Source organism: Aphelocoma coerulescens, chromosome 2 (genome assembly GCF_041296385.1).
Source record: "Aphelocoma coerulescens isolate FSJ_1873_10779 chromosome 2, UR_Acoe_1.0, whole genome shotgun sequence".
Taxonomy (NCBI): Eukaryota; Metazoa; Chordata; class Aves; order Passeriformes; family Corvidae; genus Aphelocoma; species Aphelocoma coerulescens.
The window spans coordinates 107,608,577-107,632,828 of record NC_091015.1 but is presented as its reverse complement, the minus strand read 5'-3'; the positions used below and the strand labels follow the sequence as shown (position 1 = coordinate 107,632,828).

General features: G+C 38.1%; 1 protein-coding gene across 2 annotated transcripts in view; it reads left to right on the top strand.

Moving 5' to 3' along the window:
• ZNF407 (zinc finger protein 407) overlaps positions 1–24,252 on the top strand; it is a 342,220-nt gene that overhangs the window by 206,917 nt on the left and 111,051 nt on the right. For both annotated transcript variants that reach the window (XM_069004333.1, XM_069004332.1), the window contains exon 7: positions 1,783–1,903. In XM_069004333.1, the coding sequence (XP_068860434.1) occupies positions 1,783–1,903 (121 nt within the window). The remainder of the gene's footprint in view (positions 1–1,782; positions 1,904–24,252) is intronic.

The window sequence follows — 24,252 nt, the reverse complement described above, 5'->3', positions numbered from 1 at the left end:
CAGAGAGTTTAATTGAAGCAGCAGCCCCTATCATGCAAGCTGCTGGGAAAATCAGCTTCTCCAGAGCAGAGTGTCAGGGTCTGACAAGAAAACCCCATTTGGGGCAGGAAAGACATACTTTCTAGCAGTCTCAATTTGTCCAGCATAGAGGCTTCAGCTCTGTGTCCTGCCCCTTCACCTTTCCTTGTCCCATGAAACAATAAATGAAAAACATTGGCTGATATTCTCTCCAGCAGGCTGCTAAAAGCAATTATTCCAACTCTTTATGGAGCTTTCAGAAGCTGCTCCATTCTTTCCATCCAGCATTACAGGCTTTTCAGGCCTTGAGGACCTTATGTATCTTTTTCCCTTGGGAGGAAAAATCCCAACAATCTCCAAGAATGAAAAATGCAGATTTCTCTCTATTCTCAGAATTCTGGCAAAGTCTATTTCAAATTCTTCAGTGTCTCATGCTATAAACAGGCTTGAAAAATTTGTATTGAGGCCATGGCTGTTCGGGAGTGGCCTTTTGCTACTGATTGCAAAAGGCAACTCTTACTGATAGTGTTTTTCTGGTGGTGTGTCTTCTGTCAGTCTTAAAAACTTCAAATTGTACATGCTAATAGGCTTAGGGTTCAATTTTGAAACTGCCTGTCCTAGACCTCTGAACAGTCTACAAGGTACGTATCTGTCCGTAGCAGTTTTATCCAGACTTCTTGGGGATGTTGATTCCTGATTGTAGTTTTTAGATAAATACTTCTGAAGGCTCACACACTGCAGTGAAGATCACCCAAGTCAGGAGCTGGCTTTTATCTTCTCCATACAAAAGGAAACCTGTTTCCTGCCTTAATGGTAACATCTGCCTGTAAGCCCCACAGAACATTTCTGTGGTAACCAGTTGGAAAAATGGAATGCAGGTGTCTTGGCTAGTCATCACAGTGTGTGTATCTGTCATGAGGTTTTGTCTTAATGTCTTCTAAGGGGTGGACCCCTCCACTAGAAGGAAAAGTTCTCTTTTCACAGAGAAACTTAGACACTAAAGATTTTTACCTTTCTTCAATTAATAGTCCTCTAGAAATTTTCGTTGCGGCTGCACATTCACCAGTGATTGAATTTTAGTCTTCTGAAAATATTTTCCTAGGCCAGGTTTGGTGGTTGGTTTTTGTCTGTTGTGTTTTCATTAACCTCTCAAGTTCTTCTGCTGAAAATTGGCCTACTTTTCAGAAAATATTCACAAAGGCAGAAGACTAGCAGGCAAGATAGGGGGAATGGAGCACAGAGTTCTGGTTCATATTCTCAATCCCAGTTTATTTATGTTATTTAAAGGATAACATTAAAAATTCAAGGTTGGAGATAAAAACAAAGACACTTTTCACCTAGAGATGTTCCTTTCTGAGCAGGTGCTGAATACAAGCATCAGTGTGATTTTTCACCTTCTGTCTCCCCCGGTGTTGCTCTTGGGGCTGTTCTTGGCCCAACTTCAGGGGAAGGTGTAGTGTGAGAGGAATGCCTGTCACCTCGTTATGATATTTTCATGGAATAAGACCCAGTAACATAGTTACTCTGTTTCAGTGCAGTTCTTTCTCATCCTTTTTGCTGCTGTGTAATTCAAGGTGGGAAGTCAGTTGGATACTGATGTGTTTCTGTCATATTTTGCAACTAACACATTGTATTTGGAAATTTATGTTATATTTGTGTTTTCTATATACACACAGGCTAAAAGCTGATGGATATGCCAGAAATTTGGGCTTGTCTTCCTTTTCTGTAGATGAAAACTGATAATCTTCTCTTGTCACCTTCTAGGAGAGAAACCATTCAAATGTGATGAGTGCAACTTTGCTTCCACAACACAATCGCATCTGACACGACATAAGCGTGTCCATACTGGAGAAAAGCCTTACAGATGTCCCTGGTGTGACTACAGGTAATGAGTCATTAACTAAAGCATGATGAGAGAAGGGTTAAGGTGATCAGATGAGGTTCATTTGAAGTCACCAATAAAAATATATTGCCATTAAAACACCATCAGGGCAGTGGTAATTACATATTAAATTAGAAGCTAAATTTAAAAACTTAGTCTTCAGTATTTAGGTATGACTTTATAAAGAAAAACAAATGATGGGAAACCTTTTAGTGGTAACACTACAGTGCTAATGTTGAGTGTTTGTTTCACAGCTGCTCCAGTGTCTGTTGGAATTCTCTGTGGTGAGGTTGCTTATCTGCATTGCCTTTTCAAATCAGTTGCCGTTTTGAAATTTTTCTCGGTTGAGTTGCAACCATTTCACCAAGAAAGGAAAAGTTCTCTAAAAGGCTTAGCAGCCTAAGTACTCACCAGACACTTATTAGAACTGGAAGCAACTCGAGCTAGTTACAGTTTTCCAGAGCCTTGTTGTTCTGATCCAATTTTCCTTGCTAGGCAGGGTGTTTGGATGAGAGTTGGCCATAGGGTTGGTTGCATGGCAAAGCCTCCCTTGTTACACCACTGAAACCATCCCCATGTTAGGGCAGTAGATTAGATTTAGAAGAATCACATGATTGAACAGTGACGATTACTTCTGGTGCTTACCTCCCGTGTCTTTGGTTCATTATACATATTAAATGATCTCATATTGCTTCTTAAGTGAATCATTACTCTTAAATACACTTCTTCTGCATTCCTGAATACTTTTAATACCTTGCAGTGAGGTGGCTAGTCTATGTGTACTATAAAGGAATCCATAGAAGTATTTTATGGGCAGTTTGCAAGAGTTGATGTTCAAAAAGTTTTTAAAAATCAGCATTATATTTGATAAATGGCATATGATTAGATGTATGTGTTGTGATGCATGCACACAAGAGGGGAAAGTTAAACATTTGATTATACCACTATAGCATTTTTTATTTTCTTTTCATGCTGAACATACAACTGTAATGTTCCTTTAGTATAAGTTTTAATGTGGTTTCCTAAAGCAAGACTATATAATGAAGCCTATCTGCTCTCCTAATACCTGTTTTCATGCTATTTATGAGCTACTTTACAGAAAACTCTTGTACAGAAAGCTTCTGCAGTGGTTGCACATTTTCCATACAAAACTTCTTGTTGCATTGTTTTGTTTGTGTGGGGCAAATGTTCTGTGAACTCTTCTGTACTAAGCACCTATTAAATCACTCTCTGGAATTGCAGAAAACTGAATTTGATAACCTTGGGGGAAGGGGGCTATGTTTCTGTGCTGCTACCTTAAGTATGCCCCTGCTTTCTTTATATTTTTCTTTATACATAGAAGTGGTTTTGTCAGCTTCAGTAAGTCATCTAAGGCTTAGAGGTGGTTTTCATTTGTCAAAGCAGTTGTGTTAAAAGGTGTGTGTTGAGTGAAGTGAGAGCATATAAGCATTAGTGTGACATGATGTGCTGCACTGAAGGTAAAAGAAGTGCTGTCTTTAATGCCATGTGTTTGAGGACACTTAATCTTGCGGTCATCCACTTTTACTGAATCATCCCAATTGGCAGGAGTAGGCTTATTACAGAGCTAGGTAATGAGAGGTGGGTTACAGTGGGTTTGAGCTCCTTGGCTTGAAGACCCTAGAGACTGGGAGCATTGTAGATGTGAATCAGTTTGGGGTTTGTTACACACACAAAATGCATAGCCTAGTGTTCAGTTGAGTGAAAGACAGGAGATCATTTTAATTTGGATGAAGAGTTTTCTGTATGGGATATAAATTCCAAGAAATAACAAGTTTTTTAGGAGTATTTTATTACACTGGAGGTTATTAGAGAAGATGCAAGCACAACTTATTTTATCAGCATTAACAAGAAATATCTGGGCATGCCCTGCTTTTACATTACTGAAAAATAAATGTTTCATTGCAATAGAATGTTAGTTTCCATTCTTCACAGGCCAATTTTGACCTAACCTTTGGAGGCTGATCTCTACAGATACCAGCTGATGAAGCTTTGATTCTGCAGGAAATTTGTTCCAAGCTCAGCTGAAAAACATCTGGCAGGGATGCAGGAACCAGAGCTATGCTGCTGCTGCTGCTGCTGCTGCTGCAAGCTCATAGAGGCTGCGAGGCGCTCTGTGTAGCTTCAGAGGAGCCCGTAGAGGGGCTGCTGTATTTATTAGCTCAGCAGTCCTGCCTTGTGCCTGCCAGTTTCCACCACACTGGGATATTAGCCAGCCTTGTTGGCAAGTGTATGTTTTGCTCTCTGTCTTCTCTATCTTTTCTCTCTGTCTTTGCTCTCTAGCTCTCTCTCTTCGTTTTAAAATACAATTTTAAGGGAATCACATGTTGCCTCCTTGTCAAGTCTCCCAGTACTATCTCTTTTAAAGGAAAGTTATTAGGAACTCTGTAAATAAAACTGTTTGCACCAGTTCAGCACATGGTATGTAGTCTTGCAAGTGTCACCTACAGAAAACATTAAAATGAGAATTTTAAAATCTGCTGATCTAGTGATAAAATTCACCCCCATATCTAATGGTTGGGGTCTCATTGTGATGCTGCAAGCTCGGCCCTTGCACTGTAAGTTCATCCAGACTATTTCATGTGTTGCTGTTTAGCGTTGCTTGGCAACTGCAGACTCTTTAATGAGCCTTGTATTTTCAGCAAGGTGAATATTCCTCTTTTTGTGTTGGGATATGGAGGAAAGTACTGTTAGTGCTAATGTATAAAGTCTCCTTTCATTGATAGGTGAACTGATCTCTCTGTTCTATAAAGTAGTCTGAGACACTTGAATTAAAACAGTGGCTAAGTACAAGATATTTAAATTATTCCCATTCAGCTCATCAGTGTTCAGAGCATTCTTGGAGATTCTTGAGCTTTTCAATTCCTCTGCCTGAAATTTTGAATAATCATCCTGCAAAAATTCTTGCCAGTCTAGTGAGTGAAAGGCTAGCTAACCCTGGCTAGAAGTACAGAAAAAGGGCTATTAAAAGAAACTAATCTGAATTTAGGAACTGTTATAAACTTTATAAACTGAAGTGAAATAGGCTGTAAGATACTATGGGGAAAAGAGTGATTTTGGCTGCATGGAACAGAAAAGGCAATTTATTCCCTATATAACACACAGCATGAGACATTCTTTTCTTAACTAGAAAAAGATATGAATGGATGTGGTTTTCTGAAGGAATAATAAACTAACCTAGCAATTTTAGCTCACAAATTGTAATCTCTCTGTAGTATGCATATGCTTATAGTTTTACTTCAGTATTCTTGAAAAAGTGTTCCCTTCCATCTCTAGTTTTTGTACTGTGACCACTTGATATTTATTTTTGTTTAAATCTTTTGTATTTTGATGACAAAGAAATTAACATTGCTTTTTGATACTGTAGTGTGTGACTTCTAGTAACAATTACAATTTGAAATTATGTTTTCAGTCTAGTTTTTAAAATCCTTTAGAAGGAAGCAAAATATAATATTCATAAACACAAAAATTTGCTTGTATGTTTTGGTTATATATTGTTCACATTTTTGTGATTTTTAGATAAAAATATGCATGATTTTCCTTTGCATTTATTTTTTCAAATCACACAGCATGTCTCTCCATTCTTGAATCAATGTGCTTTGTCATACAAAAATATTCATTCACCCTTAATTAATGTTCAACTTAATTTTATAATACAGAATTGGTCTCACAGGGCCCTGCACCACCATTACTTATGCAAGGCTTATTTTATATTTCTTAGTCATTTAAAAAAGATGTGTTATGTGGCTGAACTTTTCAGATGACACCATCCTGGAGTTACACTGACAACAATACAGTTCGCATTTGGTAACGGGCACAGTAAGCACTGAAGCTGTATAACATCCTGAAAAGGAACAGTGCCCGTGACATAGGTTTCTAAATCTGTTGGTTGGACAGTCTGTGGACAGACTTTCTAAACCTGCAGCATAGTTAGGTACCTGAACTTTACCTGATTGCAGAAGTGAAAAATTCCCTTAAGTCTGATGATGTCAATGAAAGATGCAGATATACAGCATTTTCAGAGCTAAACTGGTTTTGTGCATGTGTCTAAGAATGGGAAATCTCATTTATTCGTACGTAAGGTTTTTAAATTTAACTTCCATTTGTTCTGACTTTCTATATAACTATCACAACTTCTCAGGCAATTTATGTTCATGGTGTGTGTGAGGGGCATGTTTCAGTGAATGAAAGTTACATGGAGGGGGACATTCAAAAGGCAGAATCCTGCTTTTCTCATATGGTCAAATTTGTTGGATTACAGTGCTTGGGAGAAGCACTGACACAGTTTTTTGATGCAGAAGGAGTATGCTACAACTTTGGCCAGGTGAATGTGGGACAGGTATTATGTTAATGTGCTTCATGCCATCCCTCTGCTCTGATTAAAGAAAATTATTTTCATTTCTTTGGGATTCCACTGTAGGGTTCATTTTGCACAAAGTACCCATGATGGTGAGGGAATGGAGGGCAATATCCAGGGGTGTTCCTCAGCTGTAGATAAGAAGGTGTAGAAGCTGTATAAAACAAACAGCCAGGCCAGTAAAACAGCATGCATTCCTTTCTATAATCTATATGACTTGTGAAGGATGTCTTACAAGACTGAGAAAAAATAGCATACATTTTTAATATAATTATGTAAGCCAAAATAAATATTTTACGTTTATTATGCATAATAAAATAATTAGACAACATTCTGTAAGGGATTATGGCATCTGAAATTCGAACTGCAGAATGATTCATTGCATATTTTCAGCAGCAACACCAGTATGACTTAGGGGGAGTTACTCCACAGGGCTACTTTTCTTTTTTTGGACAGCATCCCTAGGGAGTTCCTATTTCCCTCTGACTTACAGTATCTGTTCATAGGTTGTAAAGACCAGTTTATAATACACTCCAAGATTTGCACCTGAGTCATAAGAATGTGCAAAGTAAGTGTTTTCTCTCTATTTTCGTGAATTCAATAACCTTTAGGTATGATTGCATCTGTGCACTATTCCCTTGTTACATCAAGGATAACTAGAGACTACTTTACAGATGAGGTAACAATATGTACTAATTCACAGCAAAACTGAATGGCTGTTAAGGCAAGTTCTACATAAAATGATGAAAACAGTTTATTTATCATTAAAACATTAATATCAATATGCTCTTTGTAACCAGTGAAATTTATTATGCATGTATAGGAAATAATTAGGTTATACAATTGCATAGGCTGATGAGGATTCCAGGTGGCAACCAGCACTGCACTATGGGAAAACATTTTTATATATATATCACAAAGGCAGAATTGGAAAAAGAAAGGTGCATATACTTTGTACAAATGCAAACTTGTTAAGGAAAATAATGCATGTATGTACTAGAGCAAACAGGGCCTTCAGGAAGTACTTCAGCTTCTGTTGTGTTCAGCAGCAGGAGTTGAGGATATCCAGTGCCTTGTGCTTGCAGACTTGTAAACAAATGAAGATAGAAGTTTAGACGGACATTCTGTCAGTGCATGGGCACAGTTCCCAGATGAAAACTCAGAATATTATTCCCCCCTTAGTTTTTAATAAACATTCAGATAAAATATTTGGAAATATTTCTATTAATCTGGAATAAAATATGCTGTAGCATTTAAGTCTTTAAAAGAAAAATAATCTGAAATGCAATTTAGATATAGTTGCAAAAACACTTTAGTTATTCTAGTGAATACCTGGCATACAAAACAATGATTAGCCTCATTCCCTTTTGTAATGTTTCTGTGGCTTAATAAAGCTTCTTATATTCACCTAAGTTATAGCAGATAGTTTATGTGGTAAACTCAGAATAAAAATATGCAGTGTTGTATCAGTGCATAATATAGATCAGCTGTCAGGTAAACCAACTTGACCAGATATAATACCTAACATTCCAAAACGGAGAGCACACAAGTAATGATGTGACCCTCTCTCGGACGTGTTTGCACTGTCTGCACTGACAGAGAAATCGTGGCTCTGCAATTTTGGACAATCATGTTGGTGGCAGTGTATAAAAGAACTTGGGCTCCCTCTCTCAAAGATACCCAATGACACTCTCAAAGTGTCCAGTGTCGCTGCCTGGAGTGCTTAAGAGAATGGATGTGTACCAGGAAACATGATTGTTTCTTTACAAAGGATACGTGTACGTTCACACACGTGTGCATTGGCAAATGTAGACATGGTGACTGTGGTCCACAGTGAAGTTGCCATGTTAAGAGGCCTTGGCACAGCATGCAATACTGTAATCATTTTGTGAGGTCCTTCACATTCTGTATTTGTAACTAATAGCATAGTAAATGCACTCTACGTGGTAGAAGGGTAATATAGACTTTTACGAATTTTAATGACTAATACTTGTTAGGGAAATTCATCAATAATTCCATGAGCATTGGTACCTCTGTTGTTGTTTTTTTCTTCTTTCAATTTATTTATTTATTTATTCATCCATCTATTCATTCATTCATTCATTCTTAGGGGTTTGTTTTTTCCCCCTGTGCCCACTCTAAGCAAGATGAATTAAAATATGCCTTTTAAATTCAATGGATCTGTGATTCTCATGCTAACACTGAACTTGGGACTTTACAGATCTGCCCAAGTGGTGATGCAATTGCAAACACTGATAATACTATTCTAGTATCATTTTGGATTGAGTCCTTTGAAGAACAACTTTTAAGAGATCTATTTAAGCCTAAATGCTGTGCTAAATTACTCAAAGGTGAGTTTAATGTTATTGAGACATGAAGCCATTTTGATATCAACATAAAAATTAATATCTGGTTTCAGCATCTCTCTGTTACAGCATGTCATGATCCTAGGCCAGCACTTTGTAATTTGTTCACACTTCAAGTTTTGAAAAAACATTATCAGGCTCCTGATTTCTTGCACTAGTCACTGTCTTTCCCTTACTGTTCCATTTGGGCTTTGTCCCTAAATGTTTCTTATGGAGCCTCTTCTCTGCTGAACTGATGCTCTTTTTTCTGAATCACTGTCCAAGACACTTAACCCAAAACCTTGAAGTATTTGGTGTCTAGGAAATATGAATAAGACCACTTCATGCAGTGGACAGATTAATGTAACTAATGTATTCTTTTATCACATTTTATCTTCTTTCTGTCCTCACACTTCATTTTTGCTATCATATGTAATCATCACTGTCTTATCTATTCCTCTTTCTAAAGAGCATAAATACATTATCATAAATACATGTATATTTATATCTAATATAGACTTAATTCATATTTATCAATCTGAAACACTGGCATATATTTTGAATTAAAATAATCTTAAGTATGCTGTATTTTGATAGTAAATAAAATTTTAGTACTAACCTCAGGATGAACAGCAATGCTATGGTCTTAATATAGCTTGTAGTAGCAAAAAGACTTGTAATTTCCTGTTCTTACAGTGCTTCTGATAAAAAAGTACAGTGAAGATCTTTTATGTCTACAGATAAACTTTTATTTGTTAGAATGGTTTGATCTAAAAATAGTCATTGGCATCATAGCTTAATTAATGTGAGCCTTTTATGTAAAACATATCTTAAAAAAGACTAAAACAACCATATATGTTTTCTTTGCTCTTGCCTCTTAGCAGAGAATAAAAGAATTAATTTGTTTGTTTCTTTTGTCACTCCTTTATCCCCAATCCAGTCATTATAAAAGGGCCAAAGCTATCTTTGGGGGTAAATTTACAAGGAATTATTATTTATTATTATTATTATTATTATTATTATTATTATTATTATTATTATTATTACTAGCTACCATCTAACTACATTGCAGTAGTTAGCAATCTGAAAATATTCTGATAGTGTTACAGGCCTCCAAGATGAAACTGATAGACATGAGCCTTTTGTGTTGTGTGGGGCTTATTCTCCAGGCTGTGTGGCTACTACCCTGAAAAAAGTTTCTGTATCAATGCTGTCTTTATGACAACTTTCCCTCTTCTTCCTTCACATGTGACATACTAAACAGATTAAAATCTGGGGATGTGACAGAAAGCAAATTCTGTTCTGAAGTGGTTCCAGACGGAGGTATAGTCTAGTTCAAGGGGAAGAAAGGGAAAGGTTTTTTTCTGTTTAAAGTCTGATGAAAATGAGATAAAGAATTGCTGAATAGCAAGTGAAAGAAGGAAAGGAAAGAAAAAAGCTTTTATGTTTGAGAAAAGCTTGCTACTTAGATACTTTTAATGCATTAGAAATGGTGAGCAATTTTCCAGATAAATATGGCATTGTTAGAAACTCCTGATTCATTAAAGCTAAATAAAATTTCTTGTGCATTCCAGCAGAGTTGCCCTTGTCTCTGTACCAGCTTCTGCCCAAATTCTCATGGAGTAGTATGCTGGGGCACTTTGGGCACTTGGCTACTAAAGCCTCTGTCACCACCACAAGGTTCCCCACCTCTGGAGTGGAAGTGTGGGCTCGATGCACTGGGCCAGCGCCTCTGCAGTGTGGCTGGAGAGTGTTTTCCAGGCACCACAATATTATATGGTGGGATTGAGGCTCTGGAGCAGCATCAGCAGCTGGGGTTTGGAAGTCTGGTGTTCCTGGCCACCCTCTTCCCAGTGTTGTGGGGAACCTCTATGGGCTGAAAGCTCATCTCTGAGAACCTCAGCTCTTTGCTTTGGAGAGAGAGGCATCAGATATTTGGGAGCTCAGGGTTCCGAGGATGTTGCTTCACAACCTGTGAGTTCAAGGGTGCTGCTTAATGTTGGCCAGTAAGAGGGAGAGCTGGTCTCAAGGTTTGTGTTGTTGCCTTTTCTCCTTCCTGAGCTGCGGGGAGAAGGCGGTGCGTTCTCCATAGGAAAATGTGGCGTAAGGAAGACAGGCCATTTGGTATATACAGCAGCTCACCTTCCCTAAAACCCTTTCGTGGTCTCTGTTGTATGATACTCTATTCTCAGAAGTCATGGATCAGGGATCCTTATTTCCTTTGAGGCTTTACTTACAAAAAGACAATCTGGAAAGGATCCTGTTGTCCTGTTGTAACTTAAGTTACTCATTACAGCTATTTTGTTCCTGGTTGGGATGATCTTTGTGGTTTTACTAGGCCTGTTTAAGTCTGAGTAACAGCTGTAGAGATAGTGGAGACTTCTTAGGGAATAGCCAACATATAAAGCACTCAGTTCTGTTATTACAAGTGATGGAGTGCTGCTCTGGTGTTATCTTTCTCTTTTTTTAAAATGTATTTTAAAATGTGTTCTTTTAATAATTAAAAGAAGAAGGAAAAGGAATTAAGGGAAGAAAATATATATGAACAAGAGGTTATTCTGCATTCTTGGATGCTGTGGGCTTCTTCTTATTTTATGTTTTCAGAGAAAAGATGAGGTCTGTACAGCACTCCTCATCATCTCCTCAGCAAGTTAGATATGCTGAGGCTTGTGCCGTGAGGAACAGGCTAATGCAACACCGTTCTCCTTTCTCCCACCCTCGTGGGCCAGGGGATTAGAGTGTAGACTTTCCTTGATGTTTTCCTACCTCCTCCTGTAAGCACATAGGTTTTTTTCCTAGGTTTTTTTCCTTCCACTTAAGCAAACTACCCAGCTCACTGTGGTTCCTAGAATATCGTTCCATACCCATATAGACACAGTTTTAGATAATGCTTTAAAATAATACTTCTCTTGGTGTTCTTCAATTGATACCTTTTTATATTTTTAGTTATGTTATCATTTAAAACACAAGTAGAAACACTGCATTTCATAATACTCTAAAATTATTTGTGTTATAATCCTGTAAACACATCTAGTGGTTCTACTGATACCATAAACTGCCTGAACATCATCCTGTGATTCATTGTGATATTGCTAATACCCCTTGAAAGATAGTGTTTATTGTTTTATGTTTGTAACTTCTGTGCGTGCTTCTTCAATCCCCGTTCAAGATGATTATGGACCCTCTCTAACAACTGTAGTATGTGACAATTTATTCTGCTACGAATCCCATGTGGAATGCCTTCTCATACTGAGCTTCTTCAAAACACTTCTGTTGAAATTTTGCATGCACAATCTACAGGGCAAACAATACTTAGAACCATTTTGAAGCTGTAGAAGGTATTGTGATTATTAAAATAAATTCTTAAGTTCTGATGATGTTTCATTAGAAAAATGTGTCATTTCAAACATCTTTTTGTTAACAAGGTCTTTTTAAAGTACAGAGAACCATTTCCATTTGCAAATTTTGGTGATCTCTTATACGGGTATTTTAACATATAAAAAGCCATTAGTAATTTGGTTTTGTTTCAGGAAAAAAGATGTATCTTTAGTTCAGAAAGGCAGTTTTTCAAAATCAGTTGACGAGGATTGTTTTTTAGCCTTCTGTCCCTAACTTATTGTGAGACTTGCGCCAGCCCATCCATCCATCTTCCACCTGTTTCTTTAATAATTTTTTAAGCTGTTGGCCAGTTTCAGTGTAAACTGACACCCTGTAGTAGCTGCTGAGATAAATTAAGTTCATATTTCCTGAAAGAGGTGGATGGGGAGAGGAGTGAAAAAAAATCAGGGAGGACCAGTCAGGCAAAATTCAGCTGTCATGCATTCTTCTCTCTTACAATCCACCCTCACCACCCAGAACAACTGTTTTTTCTTGGATGGGGGTATCCTGAAGGAACATGTTGGGGAGCTGTTGTTGCTGTATTGGTGCATTGGGAGATTTAGTGAACAAGGCACGAATGCATAGGAAATCATGCTTCAGTTGGTACAATGCTCACGTGTCAAAGTATTGAGTCCCAAATTAACCATTTGTTGCAAGTTGTCAGGATAGGTCCTTTTCAAAGGTAAAATTTAAAAGGTATTTTTCAAAGGATAAGGAGGACACCCCCAAAATCTGTGGTTTTCTTTAGGAAAATGATTATTTGGAAAAGATTTATACCCAGGCAATTGAGACCAGTGACATTTCTTAGTAAACAGGAAAAAGCCTCCCACTGTGGAGAGATCATTCCACAGGTCTTTTTTTGGGCACTTTTTCTGTTTTCTATAAGTCATTCACTGATGAACTGACATATTCATAAGTCTATATAGATGTATTTACTTCAGGAAAAGAAGCAAAGTTTGAAGAAATACTAACTTCTTTTTACATGTTATTGGTGATACTGAGCATCCACGAGTTCTCTTCTCACATGGGGTCCAGTGGCTCTATGCCTATTTGAAATTCAGCTTCTTCATTTAGGTGACTAAATGTGACTTTCATCACATTTTAATTTGAATTTTAATTACTAGTCTTTAAGATTTTGATCAGCACTAATAAATTATAGCACAGTCATATGGTATTTAGCTGATTGATTTTTGCATGCTGAAATATAGTCATTTTGAAGAGCAGTAAAAATACTTTCAAGTAGAAGAAATGTTTCAAAGATAAAGGAATTTGTACTGGGTTTGTTCATTTGTGTCCAACCAGAGAGGGAAGTCCTAAATGTGAGACCTTGTGAGGGCAAAGAAGGTGTCTACTATCCAGTCTGTTTTAAATAAAGGCAGGAACATCAAGTCAGGCAATCAGCCCAAACAAGGCCAGCGAGTGCAGCTTTTGGGAGTGGCTTTGTGTTTCCTGGTGGTGGTGCAAGAGGTGAGACATGAGTATACAGTATTGGGTGTTGGTAGCTCTGTTGGTGCTCTGCATTGCAGAACTGGGCTCTAAAAGGCAAATAAAGCATTTTTTTTTGGTGAGTTCTTGTCCACCTGCATCTGTTCCTGGCTTCCTCCCTTGTTTGGATGGCTTTTCCCTCAGACGTCTACAACATAACATCAGGAGAATCTTTATTTTCTTTTCCTGCTCTGAAGTGCCCATTTTTAGTTTCAGTTCACCAATAGCATGGCAGGAGTACTGTAACAGAAAGGATTATAACTAAGCCTCTCTCCATCTAAGCATCTCTGTTCCATAGCTCAGTTGGGAGTCAGCTCTCACTGTCTAGAAAGCATGTACTGTTACAGGGTCGATACTGTAAAACAAAAACAAAAGGGAGTGGATAAAATCCTGGCTCCACTGATGTTAATCACATCTCCTCCATGTCCTCAGTGAAGCGACAATTCTCACCTGTCATGAAGGTACTTGTTTCTTAGGAAGGAGAGAAATGGAAAGCCAGGGAGTTGGCAGCACCTTCCACAAGACTTTGCATCCTGAACAGTAAAAAAGTTCAACTCGGCCAGTAAGTTGGGAGATTGAGAACCCAGTTATTTGTACTTCCCACTTGATTTGCAGAGAGGATCCCAATCTCCTAAATCTTGCCAAAAGACATCTAAATCCAGAAGCATCTACTCCTTTCGGAGTTTCTGTTTTTCAGTTCTCTCTCTACTTGAGTTTGCAAGTTCTTGCACAACTGAGTAAAATCACTGAGGCATGCTCAGAAGTCTGTGTCCTGAGGAAATGTCTATGTCTGCCTCAAGATTTTTGGTGCACTTTTTAGGCAAACAGGCCTGTATTTTTGGGTATGTGTTAGAGGCCGGAATATTAGACAAGTCAGAATTCATTTAGTTCATAATGAACTGCTGTCTGCAGCCTCGTTCTAGTTATTGTTTAGGATTCTCAGCTGAAAGGGCACAGGACAGGGGCTTAGGAGCCTGTTGTTTGGATTTTAAAGGAAAGTTATATGGGGAACATAACTGAAAACAGAAGAGCATTTCTGAAAGCAGGGTTTAGATCTGCTTTTGGCTCCTGGCAGTTCCTTGCTGTCTAATGGCAAAGTTTCAAGAAGAAAGGGTTGATGCACGATATTTTGTGACAGCTAATATACTTTTCTGGGACAGAGAACAGAACTCAGCCTTCCTCAAGATAAGGACCACCCTAAACTTGGGAGTTCTAGTGCCCAGAATAGTGGCATAATTTCTAGCAAGTTAGGGGCAACGGTGTTTCCTTTTCCAGAACATATTAGAGCTTCTGATGTTTCATAGTGGTGACCAACACTTTCTGTACAAACAGTAGATACCTAATTTAAGCAAATGTTGAGACCTACATTAGTTCTTTATTATGTCCACTAATTGTATTGGGAATTTGAATGGTTATGGAGGACAGACTAGGTTGCCATCTAGTACTGCCATGCCCACAGTGCACCTAATCAGAAAGCTTTCTACCCTGTTTTACTGATACCCTGTTTCCCAAACCTATCACTACTCTTTTTGCCTATTATCTGCCTATTTTCATATCCTTCTCAATACTTAGATTATAATTTTTCTGAGGCCAAGACCATTTTCTTTGTTGTTTCTCTGTACAGCAATTGGCGTATCATCATCCCGTTATGCTGTCCTCTCAGGTCAACGTGCTGTGCAGTGAGAACGTACCAGCTTTCTTGGAGCTACTTTTTTATTCATAAACATATGATTACATTTCACCAGAGGAGTACAGGAAAGCCTGTACCTTAAACCTTATTGTTGCCAGGACTGTGATACTGTTTAATGACTAAAACCTCAAAGAAGGTGTAACAGCTGAGAGCCTGCATTCAAGTTGAAGCGCTGTATCAGTGCCTAATTCCCATAGTCTCCTTAGAAAATCTTACCTCTCCTTTATGGACTAGTAGTCCAATACCTTTCATGAAAATTAAATGCATATAAATAGAATTTTTCAAATATGTGTGCAGTCTGAAGTGCCATTAGAATCAGCCTTGGCTGGTTTAGTCTGATTTTGTTTTTAAACCTGACCTTCAAATATGTGTCTCGCTAAATGCATTTCTGGGTACATTTTTTTTTTTGCTTTGTTTTGTTTTTGGAGATCATGTCATTGTTATATAGCTGAAGAAGGGGTAGTACTGAAAGCAATGCATCTTGGAATACAAGTAGAACTATTTAGACTCTGTTCTTTAAAGCACAGCTTCTTTATCTATACCTATCCAGTACTTAGAAAGGAAGGATTTCAGGATATTGTGAGCTATATTCTTCTCTTGTTATTCACTTCATGTTAGTAAGCTGCTGTTCTGCAAACTCACTGAAACATATAGACTACTTCCATCTCTGCAGCAAAAAAACCCAACCTGTATACATCTGATAATATAAAGGAAACAAATACAGATAGATAGATAGATAGATAGATAGATAGATAGATAGATTTGTTCCTAAATTTCTACTATTTACTTAAATTATGTTTACTTTTTGGAAAATACATGGATTGTTTATAATAGTTGTTGTAAACTCTTGTGGCCTTTACAAAGGCATGTGGATTAATGACTTCTCAAAGAATTGTTTTACAAGAGTGCTGTAGCATTTTCAGAATGAGCGCTTAGTTAAAACAGTCACTAAGGGCATGTTACTCACATAGACATCTTTTGCACCAAACCTGTGTATTTTTTATTATCTATGCATTCTGAAATGAATCACTAAGGTCCTTTCATATATGTACACATAACATTAAGCTTATGAATAAGTCCAGTTGTTCTAAAGTTAGTAACGTTCCCTAGAATCATATACTGAATTAGCCCTTTAAGGACTGTATTACTATGATACAAAATAGATTGAAAGAAATAGTTTGGTTTTGTATAAAAGGTGAGGAGTGCAGAGTTTTTTTGGTGGGTTTTGTTTGTTTGTTTGTTTTTAGTTTAAGAGTGCAATATATGTTTTCTTTAGCTGTAAAAGCACAATCAAGGCAACATGATAAGTGAGTCAGTGTTGTAAAAGTAAAACTAATTTTGCCTTCACTCACATGAGCTATAGAAGGAGGAAGCTTTATTGTCCCTGGGAAGGTGATAAGGCAGAGTAATTGTATATTATACTGTCCTGGAACATCTGCCTGAAGACTGTTGGAGCAATTCATCTATCATGGACGATACAGCATGTTTTGTCTTTCTGCTTTAACCCATCCCCACTGCTGGCCTGCACGAAGGTTTTGATAGGGACTGTGCCTGGGCTGGGGCTCACATTAATCAGTCCCCTTGTTCAACACTCCAGCTGACATAATTACAACCTGCGCACAGCAGTTATTCAAGTTGAGTCCTTGTCACTCGTGGTGCGAAACTACACAGCTCAGATCCCGAAGGAGATTGCCTTATCACACAGAACAAGGGCTCACAGGAGTTGAAGAGAATAGAAATGGGAAAATGTCTTCCGGGAGTACTATATATTCCTTTAAAATAAGACATTTGAGAGACTTACAAGGGACAAAGAGAAGCATTGTGCAAGGTCTGAAATGAACAGGTTATTATTTTTAAAAGGATTACACAGGCCATTTTTGTGAAATGGACATGCATTATTAAATAAATCCAGTGGTCTCTCTTATCATTCAGTGGCTCTGCCCTATTAGTTTTCTTCAGAAGTGATAAAATAGTTTTTGACTTGTATAAGCTTTAAGTATCTCTCAGTAGAAATCATCAGAACACAACTAAAAGAAGTGCACATATTATACCATTAAAATTGGCACACACATAAGGGAAGATCTGCGAGGATCAGAGTTAAGGGTGAAGGAAGAAGCATGCAAAGGGCTTTCGAAGATGAGCAAGTTCATTAGTTTCTGCTGTTGTATGATACAGGAATGTGAAAGGTGAAGCCAAAGAAAAAATTTCATATTTTACCATTCTTCCCTCTTTTCATGTTAACCCTCTGTGGGAAAAAAGACAAGTCCATGACACTATCTGTGATAATGAAAGAAGTTTATTTTCATGTAATATGATGGGGTTAATTTTATATGGTCATGGGTTTTTTTCTTTAAGACAGAACCTTTGCATACATGATCATAGGATAATTTGTTTGGCATTGGTCTATAAAATTCCTCAGTATGACGGAATTTCATTGCCATCCAGAAGGCTTTTGCCTTGGTGTTTAAATTTTTTTCTTCTTGGGTCAGCTTTTTGAAGTAATACCATTCAGGCAGTTCCTATTCTTCTCAGTCAAAAGATTTAGGGTGTTGCCCTGATTTCTCATCTAGTTAAAATTGTGTTGTGTCTGTTAGACATAATTGTGTATTGTTGAAAGAACATGAAAAACGTGTCAATTCTGGGTGGTCCAATTTTAATCTAATACTTTTACAAGACAGGTTATCTGCTACTTTGAATAGTCTGAAGTAGAAGTGCAGTAGAAACTACTTTATACATTTTACTTTACATATAGGTATGCTAGGTAAGTCGAATACATAGTTCGGTGCTTTCATTCCATTTCAGTGTCTTTTGGTGAAGTACACAGCGTATTAATTTTGGTGTGTAGGTCTCCAGTGAAAGTCCAGCTGCAGTAAAACTGCAATTTCTTACTGAGCAGCAGGGCATCCTTATAGGCAAATGTACTCTTGTAGGAAAAAAAATCAAGTTTTGCTTGCTCCTTACTCCTAAAACCAGTTCTCCTGGGGTGAATGATGTCTGTGAAGTAAGCTCAAAGTAGAGAGCCAAATGCTGCATTTACTTACATTTGTGAAAAAAAAAAGGCATTAAGAGGACATAATCTGAAGAGAATGATGTTTCTCTGATATATGCTTTCAACACACAGATTAGATAATCAATCATACGTCCAACTAAAGACCCAAATTTGACTTTCAGAATCTAAGATGGTTTTGCAGTATTGACAGCCAGGAAGAATATACTTTAATTTGCAGACTGAACAAATATCCATGACATCATGGAAGCACAATAAATGGCTGACCTCACAACGACATTTTTCAGACTTAAACTGTACTTCTTCGAGACTTTGAGCCCAGAAAAAGCCTTAAGCTCAGCCAGTCTGACCTTCTACATAAAACAAATTGCATAGGTGTTTTTTTTCCCAGTTTGCTCTGTACTGAACCACCTACTTCTGACTGAATTTTATGATCTAGAAAAATATTCAGGTTTGATCTGAAAACAGGTGAAGTTGCAGCTCCAGCTTCCCTTCTGTGAAAGATTAATTGCTGAAGAAATTGTGCTTTGTTTCTCTGTTGAATTTGACTGTAACTTGTAGTCATTGCTTTTGGTTTCATATAGGTTTTCTCTAGGTTAAGTTGTCCCTTAATCACACCTTTATTCTGCGTTGTTACTCATGGCCCAAGCTCAAATAAAATGAGCAAAACAGAAGGGGTTTTTTATTAAGTGTTTTAGAGTACCCCACTTAACTTCTATTTCTATTTATAATCACTTTGTGGCTGTTTGTTTCCTTTTTTAAATGTAGGCAGTAATACAGGAAGTAGATACTTTAGAATTAGTTTCTCCGGTGTTTCAAAGAGAACATTACATCCTTCCATTTGCTTTCTACTTCCTTGCTTATACATCTAAAGATAGCATGGGGCCTCTCTGCTTATAGCATCACACTAGAAGTTCACATTAAACTGATGGTCCCCTAATCCCTAAATCAGTTTCAGTGTCACAGCTTTTCCCAGCATTGTCTAAGTTACTCGCGTGCATTGTGCAAAGGTGGGAAAGCTAACATGTAACTGTGTGTGTACATGTTGTGATTGAACAGGCCTGGCTTCTGAGTCTGCTCTGTATGGTGGCAGTGTCACTGTTATTAATCATGCTGCCAATTACAGTGTTGTCTGCAAATTTTATTAGCAGGGATTTTATATATAGTTTTGGCATGCATAACAAAAGTGAATCTTTCAGACAATTATTGCTGATTCCTTTGATAAATTGGAACATTTGAAATGAGGAAGAAAATGACCATCTCTTTTTGCATGGGGGGTTGGGGCTGGGATAGGGCAAGAAGAGGCACTGTATTAGCATTAAAAAAACCTACTTTGAGCAGAGATCGTACAGACCACAGTGCCCTGGGTATGAATCCAGGCTGCAAAGCAACAGGATCTACCCTCTAGGGAGCCGTGTTGTCACTAAAATGGCTGAAGGAACTGACACGGAGGCCAGTTGGAAGAACTACCATCTGCATCTGAGATTGACAGGCAGCCTTTAGGGTCTGTTGCTATCATTTCTGACTCCAGCAACATTAGGAGTCCAGTTTCATCTTGTGCAGCCGCTAGATTCCACACCCTTTCCTAGGCTCCATCTGCACTTCTATGTCTGTGAAAATACTTTATGTGTTCCTGAGGATATACAAACAGACTCTGCAGAATTGTTCAGTTACTTTATGTGGTCATTAAAAGAAGTACAATACAGAAAAAAATGATGTTGAAAGGAAATGCATGTCTTCAATTAAATTCATCCCAGCTTTTTAAAAAAATGGATGTTTTCCATGGCCTCATTTCAGCAAGGTATTTGATCATGTACATAAATTTCACCTTGTGAGTCATTCTTTTGAAGTCAACAGGGGCTGCCTGTACTTAAGCCGCACAAATGCGTAAGTACCTTGTTAAATCAGGGCCTGTGATACCTAAAGCCCGGTCTCCATCCTCACACCACTGCGGAGATGCTGTTTTTCAGACCAACTTCTCTTTTATGCCATCTGCTCTAAGAAGAAAGGAAAGGGGGAGGGAGGAAGCCCATGAACAATGGAGTGATTATTCTCAGTTACTGTGAAATAGATGAACTCCACCTGCTATTTCTGCCACTTAAACCTTGGCTGACACAGTGCAGCAGTGCACTGTGCACAGCAGACCCCTGCATCCCTCACGCCGCAGGCACGCGGGCCCTTGAGCTGGGCCATCACAGAGACCACTCTGCCTGCAGCAAAGTGGAAGCCAGGAGTTCTAGCAGATGTCGCAGAGAGTTTTCAGAAGCAGATCGGTCCTATGAAAATTTGTTTGATTGTTGTTATTTTTTTTTTCTTTGTTCGTTTTGCTTTTTTGTTCTTCTATAGCCAGTAAAAGGAGACACTGAGCCTCTCTCCGAAGGGCTGCTGGGACAGACTCACAAGCTGAGCAGCCCAGCTCTGCACAGCACCTGTGGGGATAGTGAGAACCACAGCACAGGGGGAGAGCTGAGGCACATTTCCATACCTTTCTGTACCCTTTCCACCCATTCCTTCCAAGTCTAGCAGTTTGGACATAATTTGCAGGTTTCTGTCTAAAAGCCTCTTCTTCATTTCTTTCTCTTCTTGTAGAAAATAGAATTAATGGAAGCATTTAAGGCAGGGTGCCTTATTTCCTTGGAATCAGAGATGGGTTTTTTCCTGGAAAGAATCAGGTTTTCTTTAAATTGTGGAGTCTGTTGTTTTTTTGGGGTTTTTTTTTACAAAAATACTCTTGACTGAAAAGTCACAGGTAGCTCTAGATGCTAGCACTGGGTCTATACTTTGGTTGTTGTTCACTATGCAGGGTTGTAACTGGCTTTACAGATTCCTCAGAGGTAAACAAGACTAGAGTACATCACTTCTTATTGCCCTTCAGAATTTCCGGTTACCCTGAATTTGCCTTTAAAAGCACTCACTTTGGCTATTGTAATGATCAATTACTTGAAACTGTGAATTCTCATTCCAATACATTGTAAATAGAATGGTGGATCTGTGGCCAAATTACAATTTGGACATGCTAGTCTGCTGAATGGAGCTCAGACACAAGCAGTAATTATCAATCTTCCATCATTTTCTGTGCTGACGCACAAGTTTTTGCTGCTTCCCTACAGGGCTCTGCTACTTTTTAGCAGCCAGCATTGGACATCTGTCACACATACTGTATGTCATAACAAATAGATCATTACAGAAAAAAATGCAAAGCTAAAAATGTAGAAAAGCAGAAAACATTACGATTATTATCCCTGGGTGTTGGTATAATACTATCAGAATAAATCTCAAATACATTTTTATTTTTTTCTTTGTGAAACTGACTGTGTTATAAAATCTCATTAAAGCATGTAAATGTAGTATACTCTCTTTTATGGGCTACTTCATATTTTCTGGGTGGCAATACATGCAATACATGGCAGTACATGAAAACATGGCAATACGTGTGACCACCAGGTTGTTGGAAATGCATTTTTATGACACTGTGGGTGTGTATTTCAGTCATCTTTTCTTGGTAGGGTTGAGAAGCTGTGAGAAAATATTCACTGCAGAAGCAGCTATGGTGGCAAAGGCGTTGCTTTTCCCCAGCAGCTCGTTGTCACTGTCCACCAGAGGTCTTTAGGAACAGCACAGGGAGGTGTTTGGCAGCAGTGCACAGGCAGAGCTGAGCTGGCCCTGGGTGCGTTGTAGTTGCCCTCCTGAGTTCCCACAGAACTGTGTGCTGCTAATTTCGGCAACAGTATCGTAAGTCCCTTGATAATTGAAGTCGGTTGCAGAGTGTGGGCACTTGTATCCATGGGATTGTTTCCCCACTCACTTAAAACCTAAATGAAAAGGTAGAACTTTTGCTTTTAAAGGCAAGGAGCAAGGAAAAAGTAACCCAGGTGCATGTTAGTAGTAAGAAGGCTGAGAAGATGTATTACATTTCTTGTACACATATACATAAATATATTTGTGTGTTTTAGTATATGATTATTATTGCAGTTTGATAATACTGGTTTCAACACATTACCAAATGTATTTTTGGCTATGATATTTTGCTATTTTTTTATTATTTCTTGTGCAATACTGTATTGACTTGTAGCACTGAAGAGGTAAGCTAATACTTTAACTTTTAAACTTGCAGTCTGAATTGCCTGTGGTATGTGCAGATTATGTAGTATTATGTAGCTAGTTTGCACTAACTGGCAATCAGTTTATTTTATTTTAAAACCAGAAATGTAGCTAAATCTTGAGTATGCAGGGAAGATTTTTTGGTTGGTTTGTTTGTCTGGGTTTTTGCTAAATAGAAGTTGGGCAGAGTGACTGTCATTGTGGAGGTTTTGATTGAATAAGCCTGTTTGTATAATGTAATTACCACAGATTGAGGTATTTGTTTCTTTCCTGTCAAGAAAATATTGCCATTAGGTTGTTTACCACCACCCTACTGAATGCTGGTTTTCATACAGAAACACGAAACATGTTTAGAAACAAAGGCAGCAAGAAACAAAGGCAGGCTAGAAGGGTTGTATTTTGGAAAGCAGTAATGCTGAAAACAACCTGAAAGGTCCCTGCATTTAACTGAGTGTGCAGGAGCTCTTGGTGCTGCAAGGAGTATCCAGGAGTTCCCAGAACCTGTGGCTGCAAGTGGAGAATGCTGAGTGTGGGGAAAGTCATGTTATCCATGTATGCAGCACTGGTGTGAAATGTGAATGCATTCAAAGCTTAAAGCAACTGAAAAGAGCGTAGGGAGAACCTGATGATTCCTTAAAATGAGTTGAAAGGAACTCAGTCTCTGTAGCTCTTCCACTGGAGGCCCAGGTATCAGGGGATTCTACAGCTGAGCAAGGTGTGTTGGACATGTAGCACTGTTAGCTGGATCAGGGGGATAAGAAATACGACAGTTTGTAAAAGGGAGAGTGATCAACTGAAGAGTAATTAGCCTGTGATTTCAAAGGACTCCCTGTTGCTCTCCATCAGAAACCATGTTTTAGTACTAAAAGGGTTGTGGTTGGGCAAATGTTTATGGACTTTGCTATTCATGAGGTCAAAATAAATGTTCCATATGACTTTGCATTTCTGAAAATCTATGGCTCTCCTTTTCTAGTGTAATTACATTATTGCAATTTTGATTTAAAGACAGTTTTCCAAGTTAGATGGCATTTTCTGTGAAAAAAATACCTAAAAAGTTTGGTGGATAACTGAGGTTAAGAATCTACAATAGTGCATATGGCTTCATTGAGAAGTTTGCGTTCATCATAACTGCTTTTATTTTTGGAAGGAAGTATCTGGAAACTGCTATTTTTCAATCAAAATGCTGCAATTTCTGTGTACTCGCAGGTTGCATGGCAGAGTATAAAAGGTGCAGAAGACCTTCAAAATGCTGTCTATATGAGAGTGAACTTGATTCATACTGAAAAACGGGGAAAATAGAAAGCTTTTCAATTAGTTGGTTGTATCACTGTGTTTGTTTTTATGTTGTAAATAGTGACGTCAATGGAGGTGCCGTAACTTCTTTACGTTGTATGCATTTCTCTGCAGCAAGAGGATGATGTGCTGGAGAAGACCTTTTGAAAAATGCTTATTTTGTGAAAATAAGAGTCCTACAAGGTGCTAAAATTTTTAAAACTTAGTGGACTAGATAATTAACATTTTACCTCATTTGCACCTCTGAAACCTTCCATTTCCATGTCTTGCAGTAAGTATCTTTCTGAAAATGTCAGGCACTGCATAATGGAAGAGTGTTCTAATTTCAGTTTCTTATTAGTAAATAGGAAAAAAAAAAAAAAGAAAATGGATTGCTTCCTGCTATATTTCATTTGTATTCTCATGTAGAAAACCCTTAAAAATATAGAAACATTCCTATTCAGCATGGGCAAATTTAGAATTGACAGATGTTTTGTGAACTTCTTTTATTTCATGATTTTTATCCAAAACACCATGTAAAAGACAAGGACAGCAAGTAGCTCTGGTACTGGGCAGCCACAAGCCTGCAGTTAAGTACTGAACTTGGCTGTTTACAGAGGCTGCTCGAACCAGCGCTGCTGGCTGAGGGGAGTGCAGAGCACAGCCTGCTGCATCCAGCCACGAGGCTGGGGATGGGTC